The sequence below is a fragment of the Numenius arquata genome, chromosome 20 (genome assembly GCF_964106895.1).
Source record: "Numenius arquata chromosome 20, bNumArq3.hap1.1, whole genome shotgun sequence".
Taxonomy (NCBI): Eukaryota; Metazoa; Chordata; class Aves; order Charadriiformes; family Scolopacidae; genus Numenius; species Numenius arquata.
Genome location: NC_133595.1, coordinates 7,981,962 through 8,009,931, shown reverse-complemented (window position 1 = coordinate 8,009,931; position 27,970 = coordinate 7,981,962). Strand labels below are relative to the sequence as shown.

At 43.2% G+C, this 27,970-nt stretch overlaps 1 protein-coding gene across 1 annotated transcript in view; it reads right to left on the bottom strand.

Moving 5' to 3' along the window:
• Positions 1 to 22,953, bottom strand: part of PRDM16 (PR/SET domain 16) — a 206,791-nt gene extending 183,838 nt beyond the window's left edge. Inside the window, exons 1-2 of the mRNA XM_074161456.1 lie at positions 22,920 to 22,953; positions 22,420 to 22,769 (exon numbers count right to left, since the gene is read on the bottom strand). Coding sequence (XP_074017557.1) covers positions 22,420 to 22,769; positions 22,920 to 22,953 — 384 coding nt within the window. The remainder of the gene's footprint in view (positions 1 to 22,419; positions 22,770 to 22,919) is intronic.
• Between the last annotated feature and the right edge of the window lie 5,017 nt (positions 22,954 to 27,970).

Here is a 27,970-nt window from a genome sequence, read left to right as displayed (position 1 = left end):
ATGCAAAAGTTGAAAGTGACTGAAAAAGCCATCAAAGAAAATCTGCAAAACTGCCGAGATGATGCTACAATAATAATAACGCTTAACGAAACCCACCGCTGAAGAACACTATTAGCTTCAATTGCCAAGACCCAACAGCACCTATTATGAGGAAAATCTCAAAATGCTTTGCCAAGTTCCAGACACACTTTTCTGCATGTGCTCAAACCTGTCCTAGCCATTTACAGAAGGAAGTGAAGCATTCAGAGTATAAGTGACATGTCCAAGGTCACACACAGAGTCAACTGCGGAGTCAACAGAAGAGTAACTAGATCTTTGCTTAAAATCCCTTGGCTTTGACTGCGAGACAATGGTTCCCCCTCCCACGTAATCAACCAGTTATGGAAAGGCATAAACGCATATTTGCAGGACTAAATATGTTCACTTGAGAATAAAAATGTTTGGATGATTATCTATAAATTATATGACATTATCCAGACCTCTCTGGTTTGGAAGTTGGATAGAAATTTGATGAATTACAAGCAAGACACAAATGTTGTAAGAGAAGCTTTGCTTGAGTATTTCTCTTGGTCGCTGCAAAAAAAGTAAGAATTGTAGAGAGATATCAAAAGAACACAGCTCTGAGCTTTCCAAAACCTCTCAAGTTATTATTGTTATTCCTGATATTAGACTGTTTATCACTATTGGCATTTAATATTCTACTACTCAACTTGCTGCAAACTGAGGTTTTCTAAAGCGAGGCAGCGACCGCAAAGTCTGAGCAAAAAAGTCTCTCTGAAAGGCAAAAGAAGTCGTCAGCCGGGCTTTCACAGGCTGCCGGGTTTCAGACCTCTCAGGATGATGAAATTATCAACGCTACTCTATGGATTAGTCCTATGTAGTTTGCACATCTTAGGAGTTGTAATTAAAAGAACTGAGTTGCTTTCTTCTTCATTTCTGTTTTCTGAGACTGTGTTTCTATGTGTTCATATATATACGTACATATATATATATATATATTCAGCTTCTCCTTACTGGAGTGCCCCAAACCCTGGTGGCTGCGTGGTGTCGAGCTCTCTGGCTCCCCAAGGACGTCATGGTACTGGAAGTAGAATATACGTCAAACTACGCTGTAAGGGAACACGCCGTTAAAAGCTGGCTTTGTCTAATTTTTTATTTTTTTTTAAGAGGCAGTGTTTGGACTACAGACGTGGATAATACTGCATCTTTAATGCTTTGCCCCAAATTGCCACATCAGCAGTAAATACCTCCACTTAATTTTTCATTTGGATACGATGAAACATTTTTTCCCATGGAAGGAAAAGCCTGGTCTTTGTGATCGTGGCACTGCCAGCCCAAGTTACAGTAAAGGTTAATCACAAACAAGAGACAAGTAAAGTAGACAAAGAGCATCATACACTTCACTTTTCAATGGATGTTTTCATAAATGTATGAATAATTTAAATTATCATTGCCGAGTATTTATTCGAGTGTTTCAGGGGAAAAAAATGCCTCCTCTTTTTTTTTTTTTTTCCCCTCCTTGATTCTTTTCATTTCTGTCTCATCTCTTTTATGTGCTGCATCGGCTGTTTTCTTGCCATCTGAATCAGTTTTTTGGAACAATGGGATGTATGAGGGCTGAGGGGGCAGTTGAAGAATACAGCCCTTGTTGTACACTCTGTGACTTGACATTGATTAATGAGGGTGCGGACATGGGCAGAATTTGATAGAGAGAGAAGGGGAAATTGGAGGACCTGAGGGCACCAGAAGGAGGAGGGCAAGGAGATGACAGAGAGAAGAGGAGAAGGATGCCAGTGACTCTGGGCGGTACGTGGAGACAGGGAACGGCGGAAGCCACCCACCCAGGGCCATCCCCATGAGAGACCCGGCAGCGATGGAGGGGCTGCTTCTGTCGGGAGAAGGACCCACCAGTGACGGTGGGGCGGCTCAGGGAAGATCTCACCTCTCTCCAGGTTTATCCGGCACGTCAGGACTCGCTGTGTCAACACAACCCTTTCCTTCGTCTGAACATTTGCCCCCAGAAACGTCAGCAGAAAAAGCTTTGTTGCTTCCTCTATTCTCTCACACATACCTCCGTCCCCACCCTGCGGGTTTGCTTTCAAAACCTAAATACGCTGAGGTTTGTAACCTTTTCTGCAGGAGTTTAAACCACGCAGGACTGTGCTTAAAAAGAACACTCAAATCAAGGTTTTCTGGATTTTAGGGGAGGGCTAGGTTGGTACCACTTTGGAGAGAGAAGAGTTTTCCAAATCCTACTGTTTTAGTAGGATGTCTTTTATTTTCTCACGTGTATAAATCAGAGTTACTGGTGCTGGTCACAAGAGAGTAACGTTCATACACTGAAAAGCCAAGATGCTCTTGGTTGGCTGAAAGTTTGGGGCATGTGCATACTGAAAGAAAATCTTCAGAATTCTTTTGATAATGTGGCAGAAAAAAGCACTTAAATTTGATTAAAGAGAACCTGAAATTTGTTGCTTCAAACTTACTATCATTCTTCTCTGTTTTTTCACTGAAGTACAGTGTACTTGGATTTGATAGTTCTGGAAGTTATGTGTAACGTTTCTACAGAGCGAGATAGGAAAAGACCGGTTTGACCACGTGGAAACATTCTCATTTAGTCTCAAAATACAAGAAAGCAAAATAACTATTTCCCTGAGGTCTGACAAACGAGCGTTCTAGTTGGAGAACGAATATTACCCTCTATTTAGCCCTTCGGACTGGGGGGGCAGTCCCCCACCTGAGGCACAGCGCTGCCTGGAGGAATGGGATGGGTCTGCCTTTTCTGGAACTGGAGATGAATTGAAAATAATATCCTGAGTAAAACCGAGGATTTCCTTACAGCGTTAAATAACCCCATACGAATTATAAGGCAGCAAGTAATAAATGCTGGGCATGCCATCTGGCAGAGGATGGGGAAGACACGTAAGCCCTGAAGGGACATCCCAGTTGGCCCACGGTCATAGTTCCCGACAAAAGGACTTGCTGCTGCTCGGAATCGCTGTCCCCAAAGAGACCGGCCAAGGGGCCCGAGGCTGAAGGGTCGACAGACACGACCCTCCCTCACCCGCTCCAGGGTGGCCAACATGCCGAGCTGTGCCCCGCTGGTCCAGGAACCACTCGTGGTTAGACTCTGGATGATCTGGATAAACAAGGTGAGAGCACCAACACAGCGTAAGGTATAAGCAGGCAGCTTTCTCTTTCTACCATGTGGAAGACAGATCAAGTGTTCGCTTGTTCTGCTCTTTCAAGGTGGAACTGAATAGTGTTTGTTGGAACAAGTAACTCTTATCCCTGTCCCTGTTGGATCCTGCCCTCTGCCAGGAAAGATGAAGCCTCCTGGCTCAGGCCAAAGGGCCACCGCAGTCTCCAAAGCTTTACACCCAATTCCTCAAGAGGGCTTCCTCAAACAAGGTGATGCATCAAGAACACCAAAGCCACCAAGTGAAAACCTGCTGCTCTAGGAGTGAAATCCAGCACGTGTTGGACAGCAGTAGAGACAGACAGGACCTACAGCACATCTTGGAATTACTACTATTAAACGCATCAATAGCAATAACTTACTAGGCAGAAATCTTTACAGAAACCACTCTTGATGAAACCTGGAAACAAAGCTGCAGTTTCAGTAATTTCAGAGAGAGAGAGAGAATCCACCCCAAACCAGCAACTGCCCACTTATCAGACTCAAATTCAAAGTGCTTTTCCTTTCTCCACCGCTCCAGATAAATTCGGTATCTGCCAGACCACTGACTGTTCATGTGCTAATCTGACTCAGACCCTCATTCATGGCTGTTCTCTTTTGCATAAAACATTAAATGTTCGTTTAAGGGGACAGTTGTCCCCACACCCCCCATGCGAGAGCTCTCACCACCAGTCTCCCGGCCGCTCTAAGCGCGTCCCATTTTCCCTTCGCCTGGGGAGAGCGAAAGATCCTGGTTTTGCGGGCACGTATATAAAAGGAAGGCAGGAAAGTTTCACAGATGAGCACGGAATCTCCTCCCTGTCCCTCACCAGCCGTGGCCACCACCAGCAGCCACCACAGAGCAACAGGAGAATACTCCACGTGGCTATCGGTGGCCTCTTGGCCGTTCCACGCACCCAACCTGTTTGAGCACCGGTGATTTCTGTGTGCAGAGACAACACCAGCCTCCTGCCCCTGAACATCTGGCCGAGGGCAATGTCTCGGACTTTTTCACGTGGCGGAGTCTTCACCGTTTCCCTTTCTCCCTCCTCTCCGCATCCAGACAAGCGGCCCAGTGATCACCTGCAATGGCAGCCACAGAGGGTGACCTGAGCCCTAGAGCTACTGCTGGAACAAATGAGAGAGCTTAACTAGAGCAAGACTGGCATAAAAAGGAAAGGGGAAAAAAAGAGAGGAACAAAGATTCCGTCCAATTTGCTCTTTTCGGCATTGTAAAAACTGGCCTGTTTCCCAGTATATCACTCTGCCATTGAATAAGGTCAATTGCAGAGCAGTTCTTCAGTCATCCTGATGGGTTTTCATGAGAAAGTGAATGGAGTGCAAATTAGCCAAAGTCGTCACAAGCTTTTTTACTGTCACTCTAAGCCTGACAGTCCAAAGGAAAATGAGGATTAATAAATCTAACGAACTTTCTCTATTATCCAAGCCAGGTTAGGAAACTATTTATTGTCTCTCTTTTTCTATGTTTCATCCATTTTGCCTACTGTGGTGAAGCATTTCAAGAAGAAAGAAACAACAGACGCACGCACACACACGCTCGCACGCACACCCGGAGCTGAACCTCTCCCAATCTGCGAGACAGAGCACGGACAGGGCAGAAAATAAAGGCCCGGGCATCATGCGAGCAAATTGAGATTTTAAAATAACCACCTTGTACACACCATATAGCTTTAGATGAATCCTTGCAGCTGCCGATTTCCATTAACTAACGTGTGTTCAATGCGCTAAACGTATGTATTTTATGGGAGAAAGAATAGCGACTGCTAGCAAGTCTTAAAAATTATCCTTTTTTACGAGTAAAAAATTTAAAGGGGGAAATTTTTTAAACAATTACATTCACACGTGTGAAGTAGATTTTAGCATAGTTTCAAATGATTTTAATAGAATAAGGCATTTCAGTAGCTACTGGTCTAGAAATGCAAATCTTTACTAATTTATTAAAAACATTTGTATTTGGGTGGCTTTTGGAAAACTAGCTTAACTAAGAGAGAATTGCCTAAAACATCCTCTGAGACCAGGAGGTCACACCAAGCCTGTCACAGAAGTGATGGAAAATACCTCGAGGAACCATTCAGCATTTTTTGTTTGGGAGGTGTAAGTACGTGTGTATACACATACATATATATAGGTATTTAAATCCAGCATAATTCAAATCCACCCAACTTCACACGGTGTGATTTGTAGTACAGGAGTTTTCATTCAAGAATCTCAAAGTCCTTAAAAACTTTCATGTATCAGGCCTCTTGCTGTCTGAGCACAGATGTATATGTTTTCAAAATGCACATTTTAAGCACCAATTAAGACACTTCTGCAGTAAAACAGGTGGGGGAAAGGAGACAAAGAGATAAGTCACTTGCTAATGTCCTTGGACATAAATGCCTGGGAGGAGACCAGCAGAAATTTCAGGTCAACTGGCTCCCAGTGCAATCCTAACAAAAAGGGATCAAACCCCTGATTTCTGAGGACTAGAAATACATTAATAGTGGAAACAAGCAAAACGCACTGTAACCAACAGTGTGGCATCAGGACCCTAATAAAAGCACCCCTAGTATTACAAACCAGGAGAAAGATGATAAGAGAACACTGGATGAGTCACACACAAAACAACTGGTTTTTAGACCAAAATGCTGAACATCAACACTTGCTACAGTCTAAAATGATGCAATTTTTCATCTTCCTTCTGGTAACCATGAAACCCCCTGCTTCTTGCCTTTGTGTTGGTACTGACAATAAGCGTATTCCTCTCCCATCTGAATTTGGTAAACTTCTTTCATTAATAAGGAGGAAAAAGGTCAAAGGAGAAAACGCACGGTCTCATTCTGGAAGAGTAAAAAATTTGCTTTAATTTCTTCCATATTTCTTTGAGATAATCAAAATTGTACCAAAAAAAAAAAAAATCATTGAATACAGTTGGACACATTCATGGCTGCAGTAACAAACCAGTTTAAAGTCAAGTCAAAGAGTTTGTTTCAACACTTTGTTTTCAGCTTTTATGTGGAGACGCTTATCAGAATAAATTCCCCCCGAGGAAGCTCATGCTACAACCTGAATAACCAAAAATTGTTTAGCATTCAAAGCAATCTGGGGTTTGTTGAGATTTCCCTTCTCCTACTTTTACAGTCACTTGTCATTGCATTTAATAAGAGAGAAAACTTTCCTGACCATCTGAATTATGCCATTCAGGACATTAAGGAAAACACACATACCCCAAAGTAAAGGTAAAATTATGCCGCAATCATCAAATCAGCCTTCTCTTCTTTATCCCATCTGTATATTCTCCCGTAAACGCTCCAGCATTGCTCAGAAAGCTACCCGAGCAGCACGGTCCTACCTGCTTGCCACTTAAATTGCTGGTATTTTAATCTCATCAAAGAATCAGAGATTTTCTTCCTGCTGTTTTGACTTTGCTGTCTCCGAGTCTTGTCACATTCACTACTTTTGAATAAGTGCAGAACTTGCATTTACAGAATTTGCAATCTGCAAGATTGTTTAAGTGATTTATCAAATACTTTGATTGAACACTTATTGCTGTTCCAGTTCTGAATCTCATTTAAATTGACTGGGCTTGACATGAGCCTTTAGAGACAACGCAGAAAGGAGCCCGGGCTGTGTCAGGTACGGCACGAGGGGGGAAAAAGTTCCACCTCCGGCCACAGCACTTCTGGAATCACACACTGATAAAATCAGCCAAGTAATATATTCCTTATTAAGCGTTTTATGTCTGATAAAATCAGAAGAACGACAGTCAGACAGGCTTCATCTTACTAATGCTCCAGCGCAATGTCTCTGCAGGCAGGTTCATAATATTCAGAGCATCTCTGGCATCAGCCCGGTTTCTAAAACAGAAATTAAGTATTATTTGTCCGTGGAGCTGAGGGCCAGTGGCCGAGGTACCCTCTGCACAGCCCCAAAACCACAGGGCTTAGGCAGAAGTTACCATCACTTTGCACTCTCAGACAACACAGATCAGAGCAACCCGATCTCTGAGGAGCTCTGAAACATCTGCAAAGTTGAAAAATGGTAAATTTTTGTCATTAAATGGATGATATACTTCTGGGGGATACTAAGCAGATTGAGGGCAAACGAGTTTGGAGGTCCACATAGAAACCTAATGCCACAACACCAGAAGCAAAACTCTTCCCATCAAACCAGAAAGCAGCACCCCACAGACAGCGATCACCAGCGGAAATCTTTTTTACCATGAAAAAGAAAACCCATCTGTAACCACAAACTTCCTTTGCGTTTATCTCTGTGATGCTGCACTAAGCGTGCGCCCTGCGTAACCCTTCAGCATGTTGTTTGTATTTACCCCCACTCCAAAGATACCATTCGATAGAGGAATTAACTGAACTCAGGTGATCGTGTACCTGCTTATTACACACTTTGGGGTCACAGAGACACGGGGCAGCTCTGACAAGGAGCAGAAGATTCTTCTGAGAAACCCTCAGCTTTGAAATGGTTTCATCCACTTTATATAAAATAGTCAACATTTGCTATCTCCAAAGGTGCTGCAAATCCATTCCTTCCTCCAGGATTTCGGTGAGGACAAGGGATGCTGAAATGTACATTACATTGATGCAGGAGAACGGCTTCCCTATTATTTCATAATTTAAGGCAGAACAAATACAGCCTCCAAGAAGGTTTGCTCTCCGACACATCACTTTCAATGGCATAACCATTTCAAAACAAACCTTAGAAACCAGTAAAAGCACACAAATGCTAGAATAAATCCCTTCAAAAATAACAAGTAAAGATGGGCCAAAGGCAGAGTGGATTTCAAGCACTCGGGATTCTGAGGTGATCAGATACAGAGTTTTCACCACTAATAACAAGCAAAGATAAGAATAAATGAAGAGGAATTGTTTCAGTTCCTAAGAGATTGAAATGACATGCTTTTGCAGCATGACGGTTGTGAGTCTTTCTTGCTAAATCTGTTGTCTTTCAGGCTCATGGCTTTTTCAATGCTTCCTCCAAACTCATGTGGGATAATGCACTTCCAAAAAGTAGGCTCTAGGTATGCACATTCTTAAAATCAACCACTCAACACGCATCCAAATAAAAGTGAGCTTTCCTACCCATTTTCCCCAAGAAAGGAAGCTCAGAGCCCTTTTATGCATTGTGAATGGCCCACCTAATTTAGACTGAATTATACCCTAACCTTCATTTCCCCTTTACTTCTTTGCTCCATTCAGCAGTTTCTGACTTCAGCTAATTCACTAACAATCCCAGCTGGTCCTTCCCAGCTCCCAGTTCTTTAGCACATTGTCCAAGGAAACTATGTGCTCCCATCTACACTGGTATTCCACTCTCCAATTAACCTACTGCTGAGAGGCTTTACCCCTTTCCACCATCCATTCCTCTGCACGTACTTTTTTTTTTTTTTTTTTTTTTTAACCTTTTACTTCTTGAATTAAAGTTTGTAAGATCTCTCCCAGGTGAGGAGGTGTTAAATCTATTTGCTAAACGTGGCGCCGGTCACGCAGGAAGACATAAACACACACAAGCAGGTGATGGCCATGGAAAAAAAAAAAATCTGGTTGATCTAGAATGCGTTTCAAAAGCCGATATTAAGGCGCAGATGTTTAAGATACAAGTAAACAAATAACAAAGGAATTTCAACGCTTGCTGTATGACAGGCATATGCTTGTTCTTATGACTGAGCCCGCGCAGGGTAGCCGGGGTCAGCCAGAGTATGGCTGGCATTTGAGCTGCACAGCCCCGCTTCAGACACGGAGAAGGATTTCCTATTCTCATTATTTAAAAACAATCAATCACTTCTCTATCCCACAATTATAACTTTGATGACATTAAAACGAATGCCTGCACCCACGCAATGTGTTCTTTACTGTGAAAGCTTCGCCACGTCTGTAAGAGATAACAGCCTCAAACACATCTGGATCTCAGATCGATTTTACCAATGACTTTAATATACTGTTTTGTCTAAGCAGGGACATAGATGATCCTAGTTATTGAGCACCTGATGACCACTCATCTGCTTGCACAAGTAGACTAAACCAGGCTAGACGCAGTTCTGCTACCTTGGGAAAAAGCCAAGGCTTCAACATCTTGACGTCCCCCATCCAACGGCTATGTCATTATCGACAGAAAATTCCCACAGCAAATGTAAACAACCCTCACTTCATTCAGACTCCTCTCTCCTCTACGATGGCAGGTGTCTGCACATTGCCCACACCGATAGAAAAGTGTCCTCCTTTTTACTTCAACTGTTGCGCTTACTCCAAATCCTCTTTTCTGGTGTAGATTAAGACCACATTTTAAAAAGACCTAAACTTCAACGTGTGCTTCCCAAGAGACATTTAACATTTCATCCTCTGACATGACGCCAAGCGTCGTCTTCCTAGGTAAATGGCACCGATCTCGTTGCTGACAAGGTCCTAGATAAAACAAAGATAGTGAAAATGTAATTGATGGCTATTAAACACCTACCTCCCCCAGTTCCTTTTTTCTTGTACATTTGCTTAGAACCAAGTGAGCGTAATAGTGGCACAGCGCTCAGAAAGTGGTTTTCAGGATCAGGCGGTGGGAAAGTCAATATGGAGCAGTGTGTCCATTTGTTTTGATTTATCTCACTAACTTCAATTGACAGTTAATTCATCAGAGGAGGAAAACGCCAGTCTAGTGAAAACACAACTCGTGAAGGAGAGAGAACAGAGTGGAAAACGTAGAGTGTGGATAATACAGGTAATAAATTAAAGGATACAGTATCAGTATTTTATCGTTCTCACTCTGAATTTGCTATATTCCTACTCTTGGCAATTACAGTTTATAGTAAGCAGTAAATTTACACATGCATTTACTGATATATATCACACACACACAAGCCCTTTACAAAATAAAGCAACTTTGAAAAACAGGAAAAGACAGGAAAATAACTCACTTTGGCTCTAATTTCTAAATCTGAAATTTCCAGCAGATTACTACAAAATCTTGTCATAAACTGCAGGGAAGATGAGAATTTTAGAGTGTGATGTCGGCTTGGATCTAAAATCCTCAAAAACAGTGAAGAGTTGAAAATGAGATTTGGAACGGAGATACACCACTAACACCAGTGCAGCCCTGCTGGAGAGCTGGGAATAGAAGAAGTACATCTTCGTAAGGACATGCCAAAGGTCTGCCCAGCCCAGGACCATCAGCAGGGCAGCGTGCCCCCCCACCCTTATCTGGGGGCACTATTTTAGTCCCTTGACCCCACAACTCGTCCTTTTATATCATTTGTTATCACCCAGAAACATGTCATTTCTCCATGGGGTTTTGGGTTTGGGGTTTTTTTGGCCCTTAATGCCCCCTCCTCCCAACAGATGGCTTCAAGGTCATTCCTGACCTTATGATGTCATCAGTGATGACAATGAGCACTGGATACCGTATTTGGGGAGCACACGTGAGCTTGGCCAATTTCCACTGCACTTGACACCCAACCCTCCGGTATCCAGAGACATGAGAGAGAATATCCCTGCGCCTCCTCCTGCTGATATCTCCATTCGTGGACTGGATTCACACCATCTCGGTCCTCTCTGAACCTTCTCATCTACCTGTCTCTGCAGGTAGCACGTTCTGGAATTCACTTTTCACTACATAAGTTGCTACTTGCTTGTATTTAATGTAAACACCAAGTTTTGCAGGGTTAGTGACATTTCTGTCAGGATCATCCTTAACTTATGTCTTAACCCAATTTCTGCTCCAAAGCACATGGACAACTCAACAAGAAGCTGAACTTCCTAACTTTTTTTATTTATTTATTTTAAATCAAGCTTGTACGTTTATTAAAACCTAAGCACAGCTGCAGTGGGCTATAAGAAATTAAGCTGCTTTCTGTCCATTTCCCAGGAAACTGGACAAGAGCCAAAAATAATCTGTCCTGTTTAAAGCAAGTATCTGCATTTTGCCCCAACAACTCTCCGGAAGGGCAGCCTTTTTCTCTCCCCTCCACACTGCTCAAATTCAGTTTGGAGATGACATAAGCACTTATGAACAGCCAAAGATACTTCTGAGAGTGAAAGTGTCTGTGAATCAGTCCTTGGAACAATAGTTTCGTTGGTGTTTAAGAGATGAGACGCACGCACCTTTTGTTTGAAAGCAAGTAAATGCGCAACAAGGTGCAACCTTCACAACAGTGTGGTACTTTTGCATTATTAATCTCTCTCAATAAGAGACTAAACACAACCACTGCCGAGAGCAAAAAAGATTGCACGAGGTCTAAATATCCTACGACTTCCATACTACTAGCTAAAAGACTGCAAAGGCACAAATGCACAACACAGAAGACAAAGAAATCATGGCTTGAACTTTCGCCCAAATATCTAAATTAAATGAGAAGTCTTCCAAAGGTTTAGAAAAGTCTAGATGTTTCTGTTATAATCACAAGGCACTGCATTTTGAGAGCTTTTATTGCTCAGAGAGGAAAATATCAATTATCGCAGTAGGGTTTATTGGTGTGTACGGTCACAGGAAAATACGAAAGTCTCGTAGCCAAAATACAAGGCTTGTCCAGTGAACAGGCGAAACTCCTCATAACCTTAAAAACAATTTCAAAACATTGGTCTTTATCTGCATCCAGTTTCTACACACCTTGTGGCTGATGCTCACCATCGCTTGACACTGCAATATGGATTTCACAAGTCCTTTGGTGTGTTTTTGCCCTGCCATTGACAGCTTCCACACTCCCCCCGCGCCTGCCCTCCCACCCTCTGCCTCTTCCTTGTCACCAGAAATTTAAATATTCCAGAACGTTCAAGTGCACCAAAAGTTCAAACAATCTACCAAAGGTGTGAAAGCTGTTTGCATTAATTTTTTTTGGTATGTGGATATTCCCGCTGCTGGGCCGGACCCGGTGTCCCATTGCCCCGCACACCGGTGTCACTGCCCGGCGTCGGGCAGGTTTCCAGCCCGGCTTTGAGCTTTCCTGGGCTGACGGTAGGAGACACACACGCAATAATACACCACGACCAATATCAAAGGCTAACCCACTGGAGCTGTATTTAATTCTTCCATTGCAAAAGCTTTCAAGTCAACCCAATTAAAGTAATCCACCGCAATGATTCGAGTTTTACAGACAAGGGTTTCCCCCCCTCCTCCAGCGAGCAGCTTGGGATTTAACAGTGATGTTTCAAAGTTGTTAAACAACCCTTCCTCTCAGTGTATAGAAGGTGAAGAAAGCTAAAAGGCATAAGCACCAAAAAGATACCTGATGTCTTAGGGTCCTAGGGGTGGAATTACCCATTCCCGCTGGAGCTCAGGACGGCTGCCCGTGTCCCACAGACAGGACACTCACCCAAACTACAGCCCACAACTCTCCCCTCCTTCAAGAGACAAATAATTACTCCCCTCCTCACACCAAGTCCTACAGACTATGGCTGTTGTCAGCTAAAATGGATCTTTTATTTCATATCGGGCTCTTTGACACTTGTCAAGTTCACTTTAAAACAATTTCAGCTCTTGCACCATTAAAATCATGCTCCCGATAAAGTTTTTGCTGCTCTGCTGCACAAAAATACTTTTAGTACATACATTTGTAATTTGTTTTTTAAAATCTGCTTTGAATCAATAAATTGGATTTAAATTTGCAGGAACTCCTCATTAACAGTTCTGAAAAGGCTGGAGCCCATCACGCAGGGGGCAGTTTCTGCCTGTACCCCCTCCCTGTGCCTCTCGGGGACAGACCTCGTGTGACAGCCCGCAGAGCCGGGGGGGGGACTCGGTCACTGCTCAGACCCACCGCTTTCCGACTGCAAGACGGGAGGTTTGTCCAGTTCCCCCACATCACTCTTCTTTTCCAAACATTTGGCTTCGGCGATTCCCCACCCCCCCACCGCCCCCGGCCCTTTCCCTTCCCCTTACTCCAAGTTGAAGGCAGTTCACCACTTACGGTCATTTACAGCTTACATCTCCGTAAATCCAGAAGGTGTCTGATGAAAAAGAGGGACTAGCCAAGCATCTTAATCCCCCTGTTCATTCATGCTCTCTGTAATGTTCTTTCAGGCCTCTGCTGAGAGACTAGGCTGAAATGAAGGCTGATAAATTAGTCTGGAGGGAAACAAGGCAGATTCTGCTTGTAAAAGGTCATTCCAACTTTGTTCTGGGTGAGGGTTTATCTTGACTGCAGCTGCGACAGACAATGGCCGGGGCCTAAACGGCAGAAATCCTAGCTCTGCTCATGAAATTACTGTGCTGATAAGGTAGAATGGACTTCAGTGAGATCTAAATGGGAAAAGGGAGGTGGGGGACAAGGGTGAGATGTAGGTATTTTTGAACATGATTGAACAGGGATGACACAATAAGATGTACAATTAAAGCAATGACTTGCCCGGGCATTATCTGAAGGCGGAGGAACATACTGCTCGCTAATCAGATCAAAAGGAAGAAAATACCCATTTCTGTTGTGCGGAACAAACTGCCTCGGTACAAACGCAGGCACGAGTGGGCTGAACGCTGGGCTTTCTATTCCAGAAAGGTTATGAAGCGCATTAAACACAAAGGTGATTCTTAGACATCAGGGGTCGGAACTACCCGTCATTGAGCAGACATCACGCTGCTCCCCGCACACGCTGGGATTTACCCCACCAGCAACACGCTGCCAGGAGCAGCCTAAATCAGCCCCACTAAAGAGCGTGCAGGAGCAGGACAGCCGGGAGAGAATGCTCCTCCGGGAAAAGCACTTTTATTTTTTTTAAGCGCATTTCGTGCATTTCTGGGGCGAAGGGAGTCGGTGATGGCAAGTTCTGACGAACCGCCCTCCAGCCCGTGCCTCCCGGTGTGTACACAGAGCGGTGCCCGCGCGGCAGAGATGCCTCTCCTTTATTTACACACCCCACTTGAACGTGCATGTCTCTGATGAAGGCAAACACATCCAATGGTCCCAGCAGACTGTCACCCGTCTGGAACCCCACCTCACCAACCAGCCTCCGCCTCGGCCCGCGCCTCCGATGATTCTCGTTATCTGTTTGCTTTCAGAGAGGACGAGGGGAACCAGGAAACGAAGAGGGATGCAGAAATGAGCCAAGGTGGGTATTTAGGGAGGACGCTTCGCAAAGCAGCTGCCCTGAGTCACAACTCGAGAAACAAAGCACACGATTATTAATAAAATTTCCAAAGACAGCCCCTGTGCACGGAAATGCTCCTTCCAGCCCGGCTGGCCCATTCCCCACCTTCTCTGAGCACCAGACCTCCTCCCGCAGACCTGCTTCTTCCATTAATGTTTCTAAGCGTGACTCAAACTCTGCTTGACACCTCCCTTGGACAAACAGCCCCTGTTCTTCACAGTTGTGAACTTTCAGAACAAGGACTGTCTCATTTTGTACCAGTCCCAGTACTTCGCTGTGATGCAATGCACAAAAAGAGGAAAGGATGAATAATAAAATGATACGTTAAAACCTGAAGAACAAAGATCCGCCTTTGTCCCACCATTTCAGGAAGAGCGATAGCCCCGACCTTGCATTTTAACCTCAATGTACAACAACGTAATTCCCTTGCGTTTCCAGAACCAAATAAGAAGCAAAGTGCCAAAAATGCGCAAAGTGCTAAATGCCACAAAGTAAGAGTTTCTACATTTAGCAGTTCTCCAGATCCACGGCACTGCTCCATATTTGCCATGGGAAGAGGAGGACGGTGCCAAATTAACATAACATTTTACTCTGGAAAATTCACTGTTGTTACTTCTTGTATGGTACAGATTGAGGTATAGAAATTTAATTTAAAACCTTCAGACTTCATGATTAACCAGGAACTCAAACGAGGTCCCCTGAAAGGTTTGCTCATTCACAAACCTTTGGAGTCTAAACACCGCTCGAAGGAGTTAAGCCTGGACTCAAAGTGGAGTAATGGTTTCCTCTAACGTCTTAGCACAAGGTTACTGGAAGGCAGGGGATAGGGATAAGCTACGTGGAAAAAGGAACCCAGAAGATAAGTGGGTGAACACCTAAAACATCCACCCGGTCAGGGTCCCAGCAGAGCAAGGACAGTATAAGTGAGTGCCCGTAGGAAAGGTGCCGCCACTCAGACCCCGGCAGGCAGTTCCCGGGTTCCCTGGAGAATTGGGGTGAGTTCCCGCACCGGGAGCTCACACTGGAGCCCTCGATGCTGTACCACCACACACACACCACCCACCAGCGAGCAGCACGGGGACTGTCTCCTCAAACAGCAAACACCCCTGATCACCACGGAGAAACAGCCCCAAAACTGCAAAGCAAGTTATTCTGCATCCCTTCCACCTTCCAAAATTGCAACCCAGAGTCCACAGAGCGATGCCTCCTTTAAAGTCCCGCGTATATTTATGGTTTAACTCTAACTTATTGATCATTTCCTTTACAAAAGCCTACTGTGTTCCAGTGCCCCATCAGCCAGGCTTTCTCTGGGAACGCACAAAATAAAGGTTGGATGTGCATGAAGGATAACATTCCAGAGGAAGAAGTAATGCCCTGTATTCTGCAAGGCTTTTGACAACGGAAGAGCTATTTTTCAAACCCTGTGGTCATCACCGAGCTTTTCGTGGGATTTTCTCTTCCTCCTTTTTTTCTTTCTCTCTTTTTTTTTTTTTTTAAGTGTGGATGATAAAATACTGTTTCAGAGGCTGGTATTCATGGATGTCTCTCGAAGACGAAAAGAAAATATTTATTTCCTTTTTCTGCTTGTGAATCAGAACGTTCTATTTAAAGAAAGTGCCCTCTGCCGGATTGCTCATGAGTTATTACCCCTTATGGAAATAAAGGAGAAATATCAGGAGGTATTCTTAGTCATTCCCTTCCCCTGTCTCTTCTTTTTTTTTTCCTTAATTCCTTATATACCCATGTTTTAGAGAAGTGCCTAAGATAGAGCAAGACATCTTGGCATTCTTGGGCCTAAAAAAGACTTACTCTTTTAACCCTGACATTGAAGCATTTGGTGAAACATCAAAAAATGGTACAAATTTCAGACATTTCACTGGGATGTCATAAGGTGCATTTTTCATTTTTATCCCGGGTTGAAATTAATAAATTAACCTCCCCAACAGACACAACCATCCCCACTTTGTTGCTTCTTTTTCTGAACCAGAAGCCAGGAGCGTGTGCCTACTGGGGTGTTTTTAACACCGGGCACAGGAAACAGTCCAACAATGGACAGGAGCTGGAAGCTGACTCTTCCCCTTCCTCGTGATGGGTCTCCCAACACCAGAACAAAGGCCACAGACTCTGGAGAAGATTAAAGTGTCAACGTTCTCACCACAGTTGTTCTCTGGAAAGGGGACAGTATCCAGCGCATACAAAGTTGAGCAACTTTATTGGCCCAAAATTGCACAGGATTTAGAATATTTAGAGTTCAGTAAGTTCTGAACGCTGAGACTAATTATTTTCACTTAAGTGCCAGGTTTCAGTCTAAAGCAAAAGTTTATCTGCAGTTTTAGAATGCGCGTGTGTGTATATATAAATATATATATATATATTTTCTACCTATGGATGCCGGTTAGCAACTACCAGTAGCCAAGGGTGTATCTGGGAAGTTCCCGGGTCCTTTTATGTTCTATTTACCTTCCGAACCCATAGATTCTTTCTTTTTCAGAATTACTCCAGCCAAACAAAACTTTGAGAGTTTGTGAAGTAACCCTTGCACAGGCGATGTGTAGGCAACACCCTCCATGGAGGGCACGGCCACAAACACCCTCCTTCAGCAATTTCCAAGCCTGCTCAGTCCCTGCAAGAGCGTTAGATGTGGTTTTGAAAACAGCAATTCCTGAGCTCGTTCTCCCCGAGCGATAGAGGCTGTTAGGGTAACGTCATTCTCAAGCCAAAGGGAAAGGCAGAGGCCGGAGAAAATGAATGAATCAGAAGACACAGGGAGAAAAACGACAAGGAAATGCCATCGCGTCCTTTCAGTCTAAAAGCTGAAGGGACCTTAGAGCAAGAGATGAGCGCAAACAGGTCTGGGGGTTTCTCTGCTGATTTAAAGGACTCGTACTTCCTTTAGCATCTTTTGTTAAGGAACAGGACAGACAAGAACATGCTGCTTTAACAAACTGTATCAGCTTTTAAAGTGAAATGAGGGAATTTGGGCTGTATGTTTGTCCTGGTTTGACAATGTTCTTTTAACTGGGAAGCATGACAAAACCATCGCAGTTAAAAGAATGCTTAGAGTCTCCTTCCTATTTCAGTGTTTTTAAGACTCGAGAAAACACAATGTAATTCTCCTCTCAGCAATCAGGGCCAGTCGCGTGAAGTAAATTTCCCTTGGCACTTAGGAGTATTTCTAGAAAACAAACAAACAAAATAAACAAAATAGAGCCCCACACCAAAATGTAAATATTCTATTTTGTGGGAAGAGGGAGGTTGAGCTGCTGTGAATCACTGACACTATAAAGCACGCTCGAAAACCAGCAGAGTTTTCCACTGGCACGGACGCGAGGCCAAGAATGCTCGCTGCATCCTTAGCTGCCGGCTCTTATTTTTTCCACAGTTATTTGTCTTTCACGGGAGAGCTCCTATCTTCACCCTAAAGTATTAAATGAAAGCACTTATTTTCCACATGTAAAGAAGCTGCCTGACTCTTACACTTTAGTATAAGAGAAGCCTCTTGTGTTTCAGCAAATAATCGTTCTTAAAATAAAAATTAAAACAAAGGAACTGATAACTATATTTTATTAATGGTATTTACCCTGTGAAGCAAATTGAGCCAAAAGCATATCTGATTGCTTCCAAATTCCCTGGAATTCAGTTGCTGAATTTCCCTCCCGGATGTGGTTCCCATTCTTCTCTTAATTAGCAAAAGAAACAGTGCTATGATAAATATGATTATTTACTCAACAAAGTGATCAAAATCATTATGCGACTTCTATTTTTATTTTTTTTTAGGTCCCAGAGGCAATAAAGTGAAAACATGCTGTGATTTATTTGGGGTACTCTGAATGGTATGTTCTGTGTCAGCAGGCAAGGAAGTAATAGGATCAGGAGAGCAGAGCAGAAATGCAATCACGTCACACTAAATAATCACAAGGCTTTTAGTTTGGGTGGTGTCTTTTAAGGAAAAAAAAGGTAAACACGATCAGCACAGCAGTGTCAGGGAGTGAGGCACAGAGGGAACACACGGCACCATCCTATACAAGCACTTACTGAATCATCCCTAGGAGGGGGTGGGGGCCGGAAGCCCGACACTTCTCATTTATTTTTATGAAATGAGCATGAATCACTCACTGCCATCCCATGTTAAAAAAGCCCTTGAACGATAGGTGTGGTTTAATTTAAAGAATATTTTTAAAAACATAATCCACAAAGCAAATGTTGGAGGAAGAACATGTAAAGAAACAAGATAGTGAAGAGCTGCTGCCGTTGCAGAAGGATGCGTATCCACCCAGGACTAACCCAGTCCCTCCTCTCTGGCTAAAAGGAAAAACCTCTATAATAAAAAAAAAAAAAAATTGCATATCTTTTTTTTCCAAGATACGGCAAGTAAGACACAGCATTTTGTGCTCCCTATGATGTTTTAGGCTATTAGGGGAAATAAGGAGTAAAGCCGAAAGTTTCAGCAAACAGCATTCTTCTTTTCCCTCCTGGAGGGAGATGTTTTACGGCAGAGCCAGGTCTGGGTCCGGCGGTTTCCATGAAAAAGGAGCTGACCCCGACCCCCAAACAGGAGCCCATGTTTCTCGAGGACTTCGAAGAAATACAGTGAACTGTTTTGTGTCATTTTAATTTTCACACATCTGGTCTTATTGAAGTTTGAAAAGAGAAAGCTATTTCTGCAGTGTCAATGCCTTGGACAGCAGAGAGAGATCCATTTTCAAATCAAAGCCCTTAACAGCACATTTCTCAGCCCTCCCAGAAAGGATATTTTTAATTACAGAAATCAGAAGAAACAGATCTTAATTGTGAAGTACACATGAAAGGATCATAAAATTCGTATTGTCTTTTAATATGCTGAATTAGCATGCTTAAGCTGAAGCAAGCAAACCCACAGAGCAGCAATTAGCACTCGCCTCCCCACACGCCGACAGATAAAGACTCTGCTGCAGCTTCCCCAGCCCCGTCTCATCCTTTATGCCACCTACAGCAGATCGGGGCCCTTTAAGAAATTGCTTATTAAGAAATTTGCAAACTGACCGTGCTCAGAAGCCAGATACGCATTTTTAAGCACAAAGATGTGTCCTACACATCATCATCAACACCATTAACCCAGCCAAGGTGGGCTAATGAGTGCCCACTTCACAACGGCATCTAAAGCATCCCTGGGTATTGCCACTTGGAGTGGAACTCTGGGTTTAGTCAAAGTCTGACAACAAATTTCCTGTGATGAAGGGCAAGCCCTTTTTGTGCAAAAGACAGAAACACTATTAAAATTATATTTTAAAGAAGGAAAAGACCCGGTTTTTAGGATTGGGGAGGGTAGAGGGTGGGTTGTCCACAGAAGTGGCATTATCAAGAGTACAAATTATATGAAATGAACCAAGAAACATGAACAGAGAAGAAGACTGGGTGTGAAGAACAGATATCTTTCCTGACATAAAAATACTAATATAACTAATAGAATAAGCAATTCAAGTGTAATAGTAAAATCTCAATTAGCCAGCAATAAGGAGTTACGTGTAAGAAGTCTTACAACAGCATTCAACTTTCAAGTCACTGCAAGTCAAAACTCCAAGTTACAGAGAAGTATTGTCATAAATTAAAGTCAGACTACATAAGGAACACTTCTCAGTCCACTACAAAAACTAGATTTGTGAGATTCATCACTATTTTAAGAACCAACACACAGAGGCAAAGGTCTGGTCAACAAGGTACAGGGTGACAACAAACTCCTCTTTTTTTCTTTTGCTGCCTACTCAGTTTTATTAACAGAGTGTGGAAAAACCTCCCAAGTTACAATTTTTTAGCACAAGTGACATCACGTAAAGCTGCCTAGAACATCTTTTTAAGGCTTTTCCAAACCTATACTCAAAGGAACCAGCTCGGAAAACAACAGACAGAGATAGCATTTATGACATGAATTCCTGTTTAGCACATGACAGTATTTGTGTATGCTGTCCCCAAGCGAAATCATGAAGGTACCGAGTGACTAAAACCAGATTTCTGAACTTCCTTTAAACATACTGGGAAGTGGAAAACCTCAAAAGGTGTCTGCAAAGTACAAGCAAGGTCAAAAGAGATAGAGTCAGGGAGGGTGTAGGACAGTGTTTGAGGACACCTGATGGAGGACAAATAGTCCTTCCTTTCAGGTATGAAACATACCTGCCAAATCTCAGAACAAAAGAACACCGCTGAAACGGGAGAACACCACAGGGAAGAAAGTTTGTTCAATTACATTACAAAAATAAATAGTATCGCAAAGTCAACGTAGACTGAAGTTAATAGTTAGGGCTTATATCAGGCCTGACTTTCAGTGAAGAATGGGTATAGGGAACATTCCTTAAAAACATGAATGTAAATACAAACTTTTATCAGAAATAAAAAACACAAGGACAAAGTTTGGCCAAGGTCACAGGAAAAAAGATTTGCGTTACTCTACTTCTAGCAGCCAAGGGGGATAGCACTTTGTTCCAAAAAAAAAAAAAACCCAAAAAACCAAAAACAAAAACCAAAACAGTCTTTAAAATAAAATTAAATTTAAAAACCCACAACCAAATGCCACCTATATATACTAGGTTGAGAAAAAGAGAATTCATCTTTCTCTAGGAGCCATTTCCACACTGCAGCCTACAAATAATCAATATCGCATATTCCTAGAGGAAAATTGTGCTTTGTTTCAGAGGAACCTTAATGTGACCATTACATTAGGTGATCTCAAGCTGCCTCACGCCTGCAGCCTCCCCAAAACAGACCAGTATTTCCCGTATATTAGCAGGGTGGGTTTTTTCCAAAAAAAATAAATAAATCCATGTTTTGTAGCTAGTACAGTAATACTAATCAAATATTCTGTAATGATATTCACAAGAACAGCAGCTAACACAAAGATGAACTTCTGAAGAATGCCATCGGCGGGGGGGGAGAGGGAATCGAAACTCTCAGCTGAATTTCCCTTCTCCTGCCTTCGGAGAGAGAGAAAAGAAAACTCTCGACTCATTCAACCAAACTCTGATTTTAGCTCTTCAGACATTTCCTACTGCAGAACAACAAAACATGACTGCGTTTTGTTTTTATAGCAAGTAGTTTTTGCTTTTTCCTGCACTTTCGACACATTAAAAAGAAGTAAACAAAAACATCTGGAAATATAAAGTCCAACAGTTCATTGATTTATCAGACTTCACAATCCAGAGTGTAGTGGCTGACGGGGAAAAAAAGTTACTGCTTCACCCAAGGGAAAAGGGAGGTAAAATTTAGGTTGCACCTATTTTGAGGGACCTATTTTCTCCAACAGCACGGGAGCCCTGGCCAGCAAAACCCCTCCAGACCGGCCGCCTCCTCAAGTCAGAAGCCAGCTGATCCGATCGATGCGTGGCAGGGATACTGCGGGGCTGGGTGGGCACTAGGGCTACGAGAGAGAAGCAATTATATATCATGTCATGGACACCGGATGCACTGGGATGGGACTGTGGACACAGAGCATAAATCCCAGACTACAGTTCACTGTTCACAGAACCTACTATGTATAATTTATGATAATTCTTAGGGGTATGGATATTTCCGAATCGAGAATACAGGAGCACAAGAGACTAAGATAATTTCTGGGACAATCCTAGAAAAGCAGGGAGAAAGAGGTGAATTCTATGATAGTGGTGTTTTTCCTATTTTAGATTGGGTTTCGTTTCGCTCTTAGGGAAAAATGACTTTCACATTTCTTTATCTTTGCCACAGAACAAGAACTCAAGAACATCGAGGGTGTTAATGGGTACACGCTATTTTTCTCTGAGCAGTTAATAACGCCTGCGCCGCTAACATGGACTGGAAGTCAAAGGTAACACACCCAACTACAAAACATGATGCGACTAATCATATTTCTTCCATTGCGACAAGTTCTGAACACAATTTGAAAATGACAAGCACTTTAAGAAGTGACCCAACATCATTTAAAACCAACCTTCTAAACCAGTGCCAGAGCAGTATTTGTAGCCCAAGAAGCTCTCTCAAAAAGGGGTTTCTGCTGCTTTTTAAATACTGTATGTAATGGGAGATGCAAAATAACGCAGGGAAATATGGCATTAGCAAAGTCACTCTTCCTGTCCCCAGGCCCATCAGGACTCAGTGGAGCTTTATGAACAGTTTGCACAGAAGACAAATGAATGTGATTGTCACATTCCGCACGCTTACCTCCCATCCAAAGTTTGTCTCCTTTAATGTGCTCCTCTGTACTGTCATATAGGGTCCAAATCTTTCCCCAACTTCAATCTTCTTTTTGGCCCAAATCCCTAGCCCTGCCCCTGGAATCGAAGATTCTCTGAGTTCAAAATCTGGTGGGATTGGAATGTCATCAGGAATGTAGACGGGAGCTTCATAAGGTGAGCCCTCCTTGGGAGTGAAGTCCTCACTGGTGGGAAAGGGTGATGGAGGTCCGACAGGAATGGGGGACATAATACTGTCCTCTGTTTCCTCCTCTGCACTTTCGCCAGCAAGGAGATCAGGGTCGGTCTCGTACATATTATTTACAATCTCGCTGTCACCTAAAAGGGGAAACAGCAGAACAAAACACACTGAAATACTCACGTGAACATTAGTTAATCTCTTCTTGGGACAAAGTTTCATTAAGCCGAGTTCGCATGCTTTAAGGATAGAAGTAGCGGCAGGAAAAAAAAAAGGTAATCCTCACCTACAGAACTCAGGTAGAGCTGAGGTGAGAATACTCATAGTGGCTGCACAATATTCAGTGCTACTGCAGGAGGAGATGGCAGCTCATCGCAGGCCTGTCACCTATACTGGGTCGGGGTTACTGTAGCCGTTGTCTTTCAACAGCAGAAAGAGGAAAGAAAACACAGAAGAAGTGCTCGAGGTTCCCTACAACCATTTATTGTTTTAACTGGCTCGGTATATTTTGTGGAGGAAATAAAAGAGAAAGGTAAAAGCTTGGCAAGAACTGTTTGCCTGGTATTTGGGTTTCTCGGGTTCAATGCGTCACCCAACAGAAGCCGTGGCTGATGTGACCTTCCAGCTGCATCTCAGCAACGTCCCTGTTCGGGTCCAACAAGAGCATCCCTAGTTTGTAACACTGCTTTTAAGACTAACGTGTCCTACACGCTTAAGCAGCGAGCATTTTAAGCTACACCCTCAACCCCAGCATAGGTGTTTTTTCCCGAACTCCACAGGACAGGGATCTGGTCTGCAACAGCCAGAGAGAAAGCCAGGGAAAAGCTGTGCACTTTCCTCTGCTCCACACAACATCTCATCACCCAGAGAGAAACAGATTAACCCAAGCTGGATTATAACATTATTCTTTAAAAAGAAACACAACTACTTAAAAACACGGGGCTAGAATGTTTATTTAATTTCATACTATTCAGGATGTAAGAATTTCGGAGGCGAGGCACTATTTCTTTTTTCAAAACAATGATTTGTGTGGCCTTTCCACAAAAGCATCAGCAGAACTGCAGCTGGTTTTTCTATGCCTCAACTTTTTCACTTGTATAAGGTAACAGGAAAAAAACCAACCCACAGAAGATCTGAGCAGGATTTATATAGAATAAAGGCAAAAATTTAAGTGGGAGGAGTTAACATGACTAGCCAGAATGGACAACTGCGTCCAGTTAGAAATACCATGTCAAATTTTTCACGCTTAGCTTCTTCGGTATGGTCACAGCACTGCTCAGCTCTGAGCCTACAGAACACTGGGATCAACTCAGTCTGGAGGACAGGAAGGGAGTGTGTCTGTGTTTGGGGAAAACAAACACCACCATCACCACCCCCAAAGCAAACACCCTTAATCCTGCAAGGATTTTTAAGCTGCATTTTCCAGCAACAAATTATTACACTTCAGAGAATTACCAGTCAATTCCATTATTAAAACTGTAACAACATGCATCTATTTTCTGATGCAATATTGGCTTGTACAAGCTAAAAATATTCTTCAAACATCCCTTCCTCTTCCATCACCTGCCAAAAGCAAATAATCTGAGAGATGTTTATCAGAATGCACTGAAAGAAAACTAAATAAGAAAAAAGTCTATAAGCACAGAAGTTGACTAAGAAGTTTTCAGAAAAATACTTTTAAGTGGAAAATGATAGTCTGCTGAATCCAAAATGCTTCATTCTGACACGCATTTCAGTGATTTCACGGCAGAATTCTGCTTGCTGGGTGCAGCTCTGCTAAGAAACGGCCACATTTCCTCCAAATTCGTTTGTGGATCAACCGAAGAGGCCAATCTTCCACAGGAGCCCTGCCGTGAGGACTCTTAGGGCTTCCCCCTGCTGTTCCCTGCTGTGCAGGTGGGATTCCACCAGTCCCTGGACCTGTAGTTCTAGCAGAGACTTGCCCACGTTCCCACATCAGATGCCACCTCTGGAGCTCCCCCACGGGAGCGGTTTCTCTCACCCACTGCAGCATCTCATAGAATCATAGAATGGTTAGAGTTGGAAGGGACCTTAAAGATCATCGAGTTCCAACCCCCCTGCCCTGGGCAGGGACACCTCCACTAGACCAGGTTGCTCAAAGCCCCATCCAGCCTGGCCTTAAACACTTCCAGGGATGGGGCAGCCACAGCTTCCCCGGGCAACCTGTTCCAGTGTCTCACCACCCTCACAGCAAAGAATTTCTTTCTGGTATCCAATCTAAATCTTCCCGCTTCCAATTTAAAACCATTACCCCTTGTCCTGTCACTACATCTCCTGACCAAGAGTCCCTCTCTGGCTCTCCTGGAGGCTCCCTTCAGATACTGGAAGGCTGCTGTGAGGTCTCCCCGGAGCCTTCTCTTCTCCAGGCTGAACAACCCCAACTCTCTCAGCCTGTCTTCATAGGGGAGGTGCTCCAGCCGTCTGATCATCTTCGTGGCCCTCCGCTGGACCTGTCCCAACAGGTCCATGTCCTTCCTGTGTTGAGGACTCCAGAGCTGGACACAGTGCTCCAGGTGGAGTCTGCCTTCTGACTGTGAAACCCTGGGGACTGTGACCTCCCCAGCCAAGCTCCTCTGCTGTGCCAGGGAGCTCCTGCCCAGCCACGCAGAGATCTGCCGGAAACAAACCAACTGATTTGCAAATCGATACCTCATCGATAGATGATTTTTAAGGACAGAAAAAGAGGATTTTTCTACATGAGCGCTAATTCCATGTGACCTCCTGCACTACTTGGAGCACAGGACCCCTCTGAATTATTTCCATCTTCAAGATCAAAAGGTGGTACAGAGCTTATCTTTTAGGCAGAAAAAAAACCCAACCCTACTTTAAGATTTTCCAGCAATGGCCAACGAGCCGTGGGCAGGAGGACGCTTTGCCCAGCAGCGATTACTGTCGAGGGAAAAGGGCTCCTATCACCCCACACGCAGTCCCACGGCAAGTGCTAATGGGGGAATTATAAGGCCCTTTGTCTCCTCTCTCCCTGACAAGCATCTGCCTCCTTTTACCTTCTGCATTCAGCATCAATCCCTTTTCAATTTTGGAGGATGTCACCTCTTAACCTCTTGAATGAGCTACACAGGATAGAATATCTTCCACTGAAACGTGTGCTTTCAGCCCTTTAAGGACTCCTGACTGAACCATCTGTGCTTTTTTCAAGAGCTTTTTTGAACTGTCTGTATTAGAACTGGCCAGGGGATTCCAGGATCATCCAAGTGAGTGCTAAATCCAGAGAGAAATTTTCCAAAGGAACTCCACTGCGGACAACAGACCTAATCTTTGGGATGCATTTACCTCTTCAGATTGTTAGTCCTAAACAGGGCCTTTTACAGATTTTACACTCTTTATCATGCAAAGTATAATACTTTAACATCAGACACTGTACTGCGGTGAACAGTTACTCAAGCATCATAAACTGTTTAAACGCAGAGTTATCAGAACTATGCTCTTATATCTCCTATTTCCTATATCTGAATTATTTTTTATATATATATATATAGTTCCAACTTCCAAGTGCACGAGGCCCATTAATGAAATTTCACTCTAACTAAAAAAAGAGCATTTTCACTCTAATGGTTTGAGATTAAGAAGAAAGTGTCAGAAACCTTCTCTGAAAGCTACTCAGAAATAAAAAAGTAACTACTATGTATCTTCAAAGTTTTTGCCACACTAATTGGAGTGCTCATTAGCATATTAGAATACTCTATTTGAATTAGATGTGATGAACTGATATTCATATGCCTCATGTCGAACCGAAGCAGAATTTACGTTACTTTGGGGGGTTTAGCTGCTAAGAAAACTCTAGTTGTAATAGAAAGCTGGGTAAAATGTTAGAGTAATATTACAAAACACCAATCAGTAAGAAATTTAAGATTCATATTCTAAAGCAAAAATGGTTCGCATAAAATTGCATTTACTAAAAGTTAGCTGCAGCTACACTATAACACAACCTTAGTTATTAATCACAAATTAATCTGAATTAACAAAAATACAAGTATTCCCATCAGCTGGTGCCTCAGCTTTGTAGCACAGAACTTTGGCTGTTAATTGAAACTCAGCGTAGATTATTATTTCCTTCCAATTCTGTAGTTCATGGAGCAAAAAGGGATGTTTGTTAGTACCCAACATTTCAACACTAAACAGAAGATACCCTATCTGTCGCACGGGAAAGCATCTCGAGGAATTGCAAACACTGCTTGCTTACGCACCAAAATATTATTGTAGCAGGGAAGTCTCAGGGCAGAACCTCTGAAGGAGGCGCACTGAAATGCAGAGTCAGATTTAACAGAGGGAACGATGCAAAAGAAGGGACAAGCCACTGGGATGGATGAATAAAGTGATTTGGGAAACCAGCTCCAAGCAGGCAACCAGAACCGACCGAAAAATCGGCTGAGCCTCCCGGTCCTGACTCTGGATATTCTACCTGACAAGAATAAAACTGGCATGGAGATGGTCTAATTTATTCATTTAATGTTAAATAATTTTCACCCATCAAAAAATTATGCATAGACTGCTGCTCCTGATCCAAAAAATGAGCGATACCCAAAGCAATCCTCAAGCACTCCCACCAGAGTGGTGGCCGACTGGGAGCACCTTTCAGTAGACCCAAGCATTTCAGAACATCAGCTCTTACTGAAGAAAGATTCAGGGTAAATAATCTGAGAACTGGGCCTTATATATACAGAATAGAGTTATATACAGAGCTATACAGTGTGCAAGGGCAATTCTCTGGATGTGGCCTGTCTCATCCTCTAGAGGCGCAGAGGCATTCCTGCTGACCAGGTCCTACAAGAGCACACCTACAATGATGCCAAACATCAGGATGAACATGAAATAAGCTTGAGAAGCAAGTTACAACCAGTTCTGAACATGCTAAAATTAAAAAAAAAAAAAAAAAAAAAAAAAAAAAAAGGAGAGGAGAGGAAAAAAAAAAAAGGCAATTCCCAGAGAGCCTGAAATACATAAGGGATAGGAAGCTTAAGAGTGAAAAGTGTGGACTCAGAGGGTAATAATGTTTGGGGATTTTTCCAAGAGGAGTCAATTGCTAAGCTACAACATTCACATGTAACGAAAGCGGAGCTTTTTTTCATCCAAAAAGGAAAAAAAAAAGGGGGGGGGAGGGTAACAGATGAAGGGGAAAAGAAAAACACATTTGTCATACAATACAAGTAGTTGAAGTATTTTGGGAACAGATTTGCCATCTCTCAATTAAACATGAGGCAGCATGACTGTGCTTTCACTGCACAGTAGTTCCCACTATGATAACAAGTCCAACAACCGCCTCATTGTGGGCCCTGCAGAAACGCGGGGACTCCCACGGTGC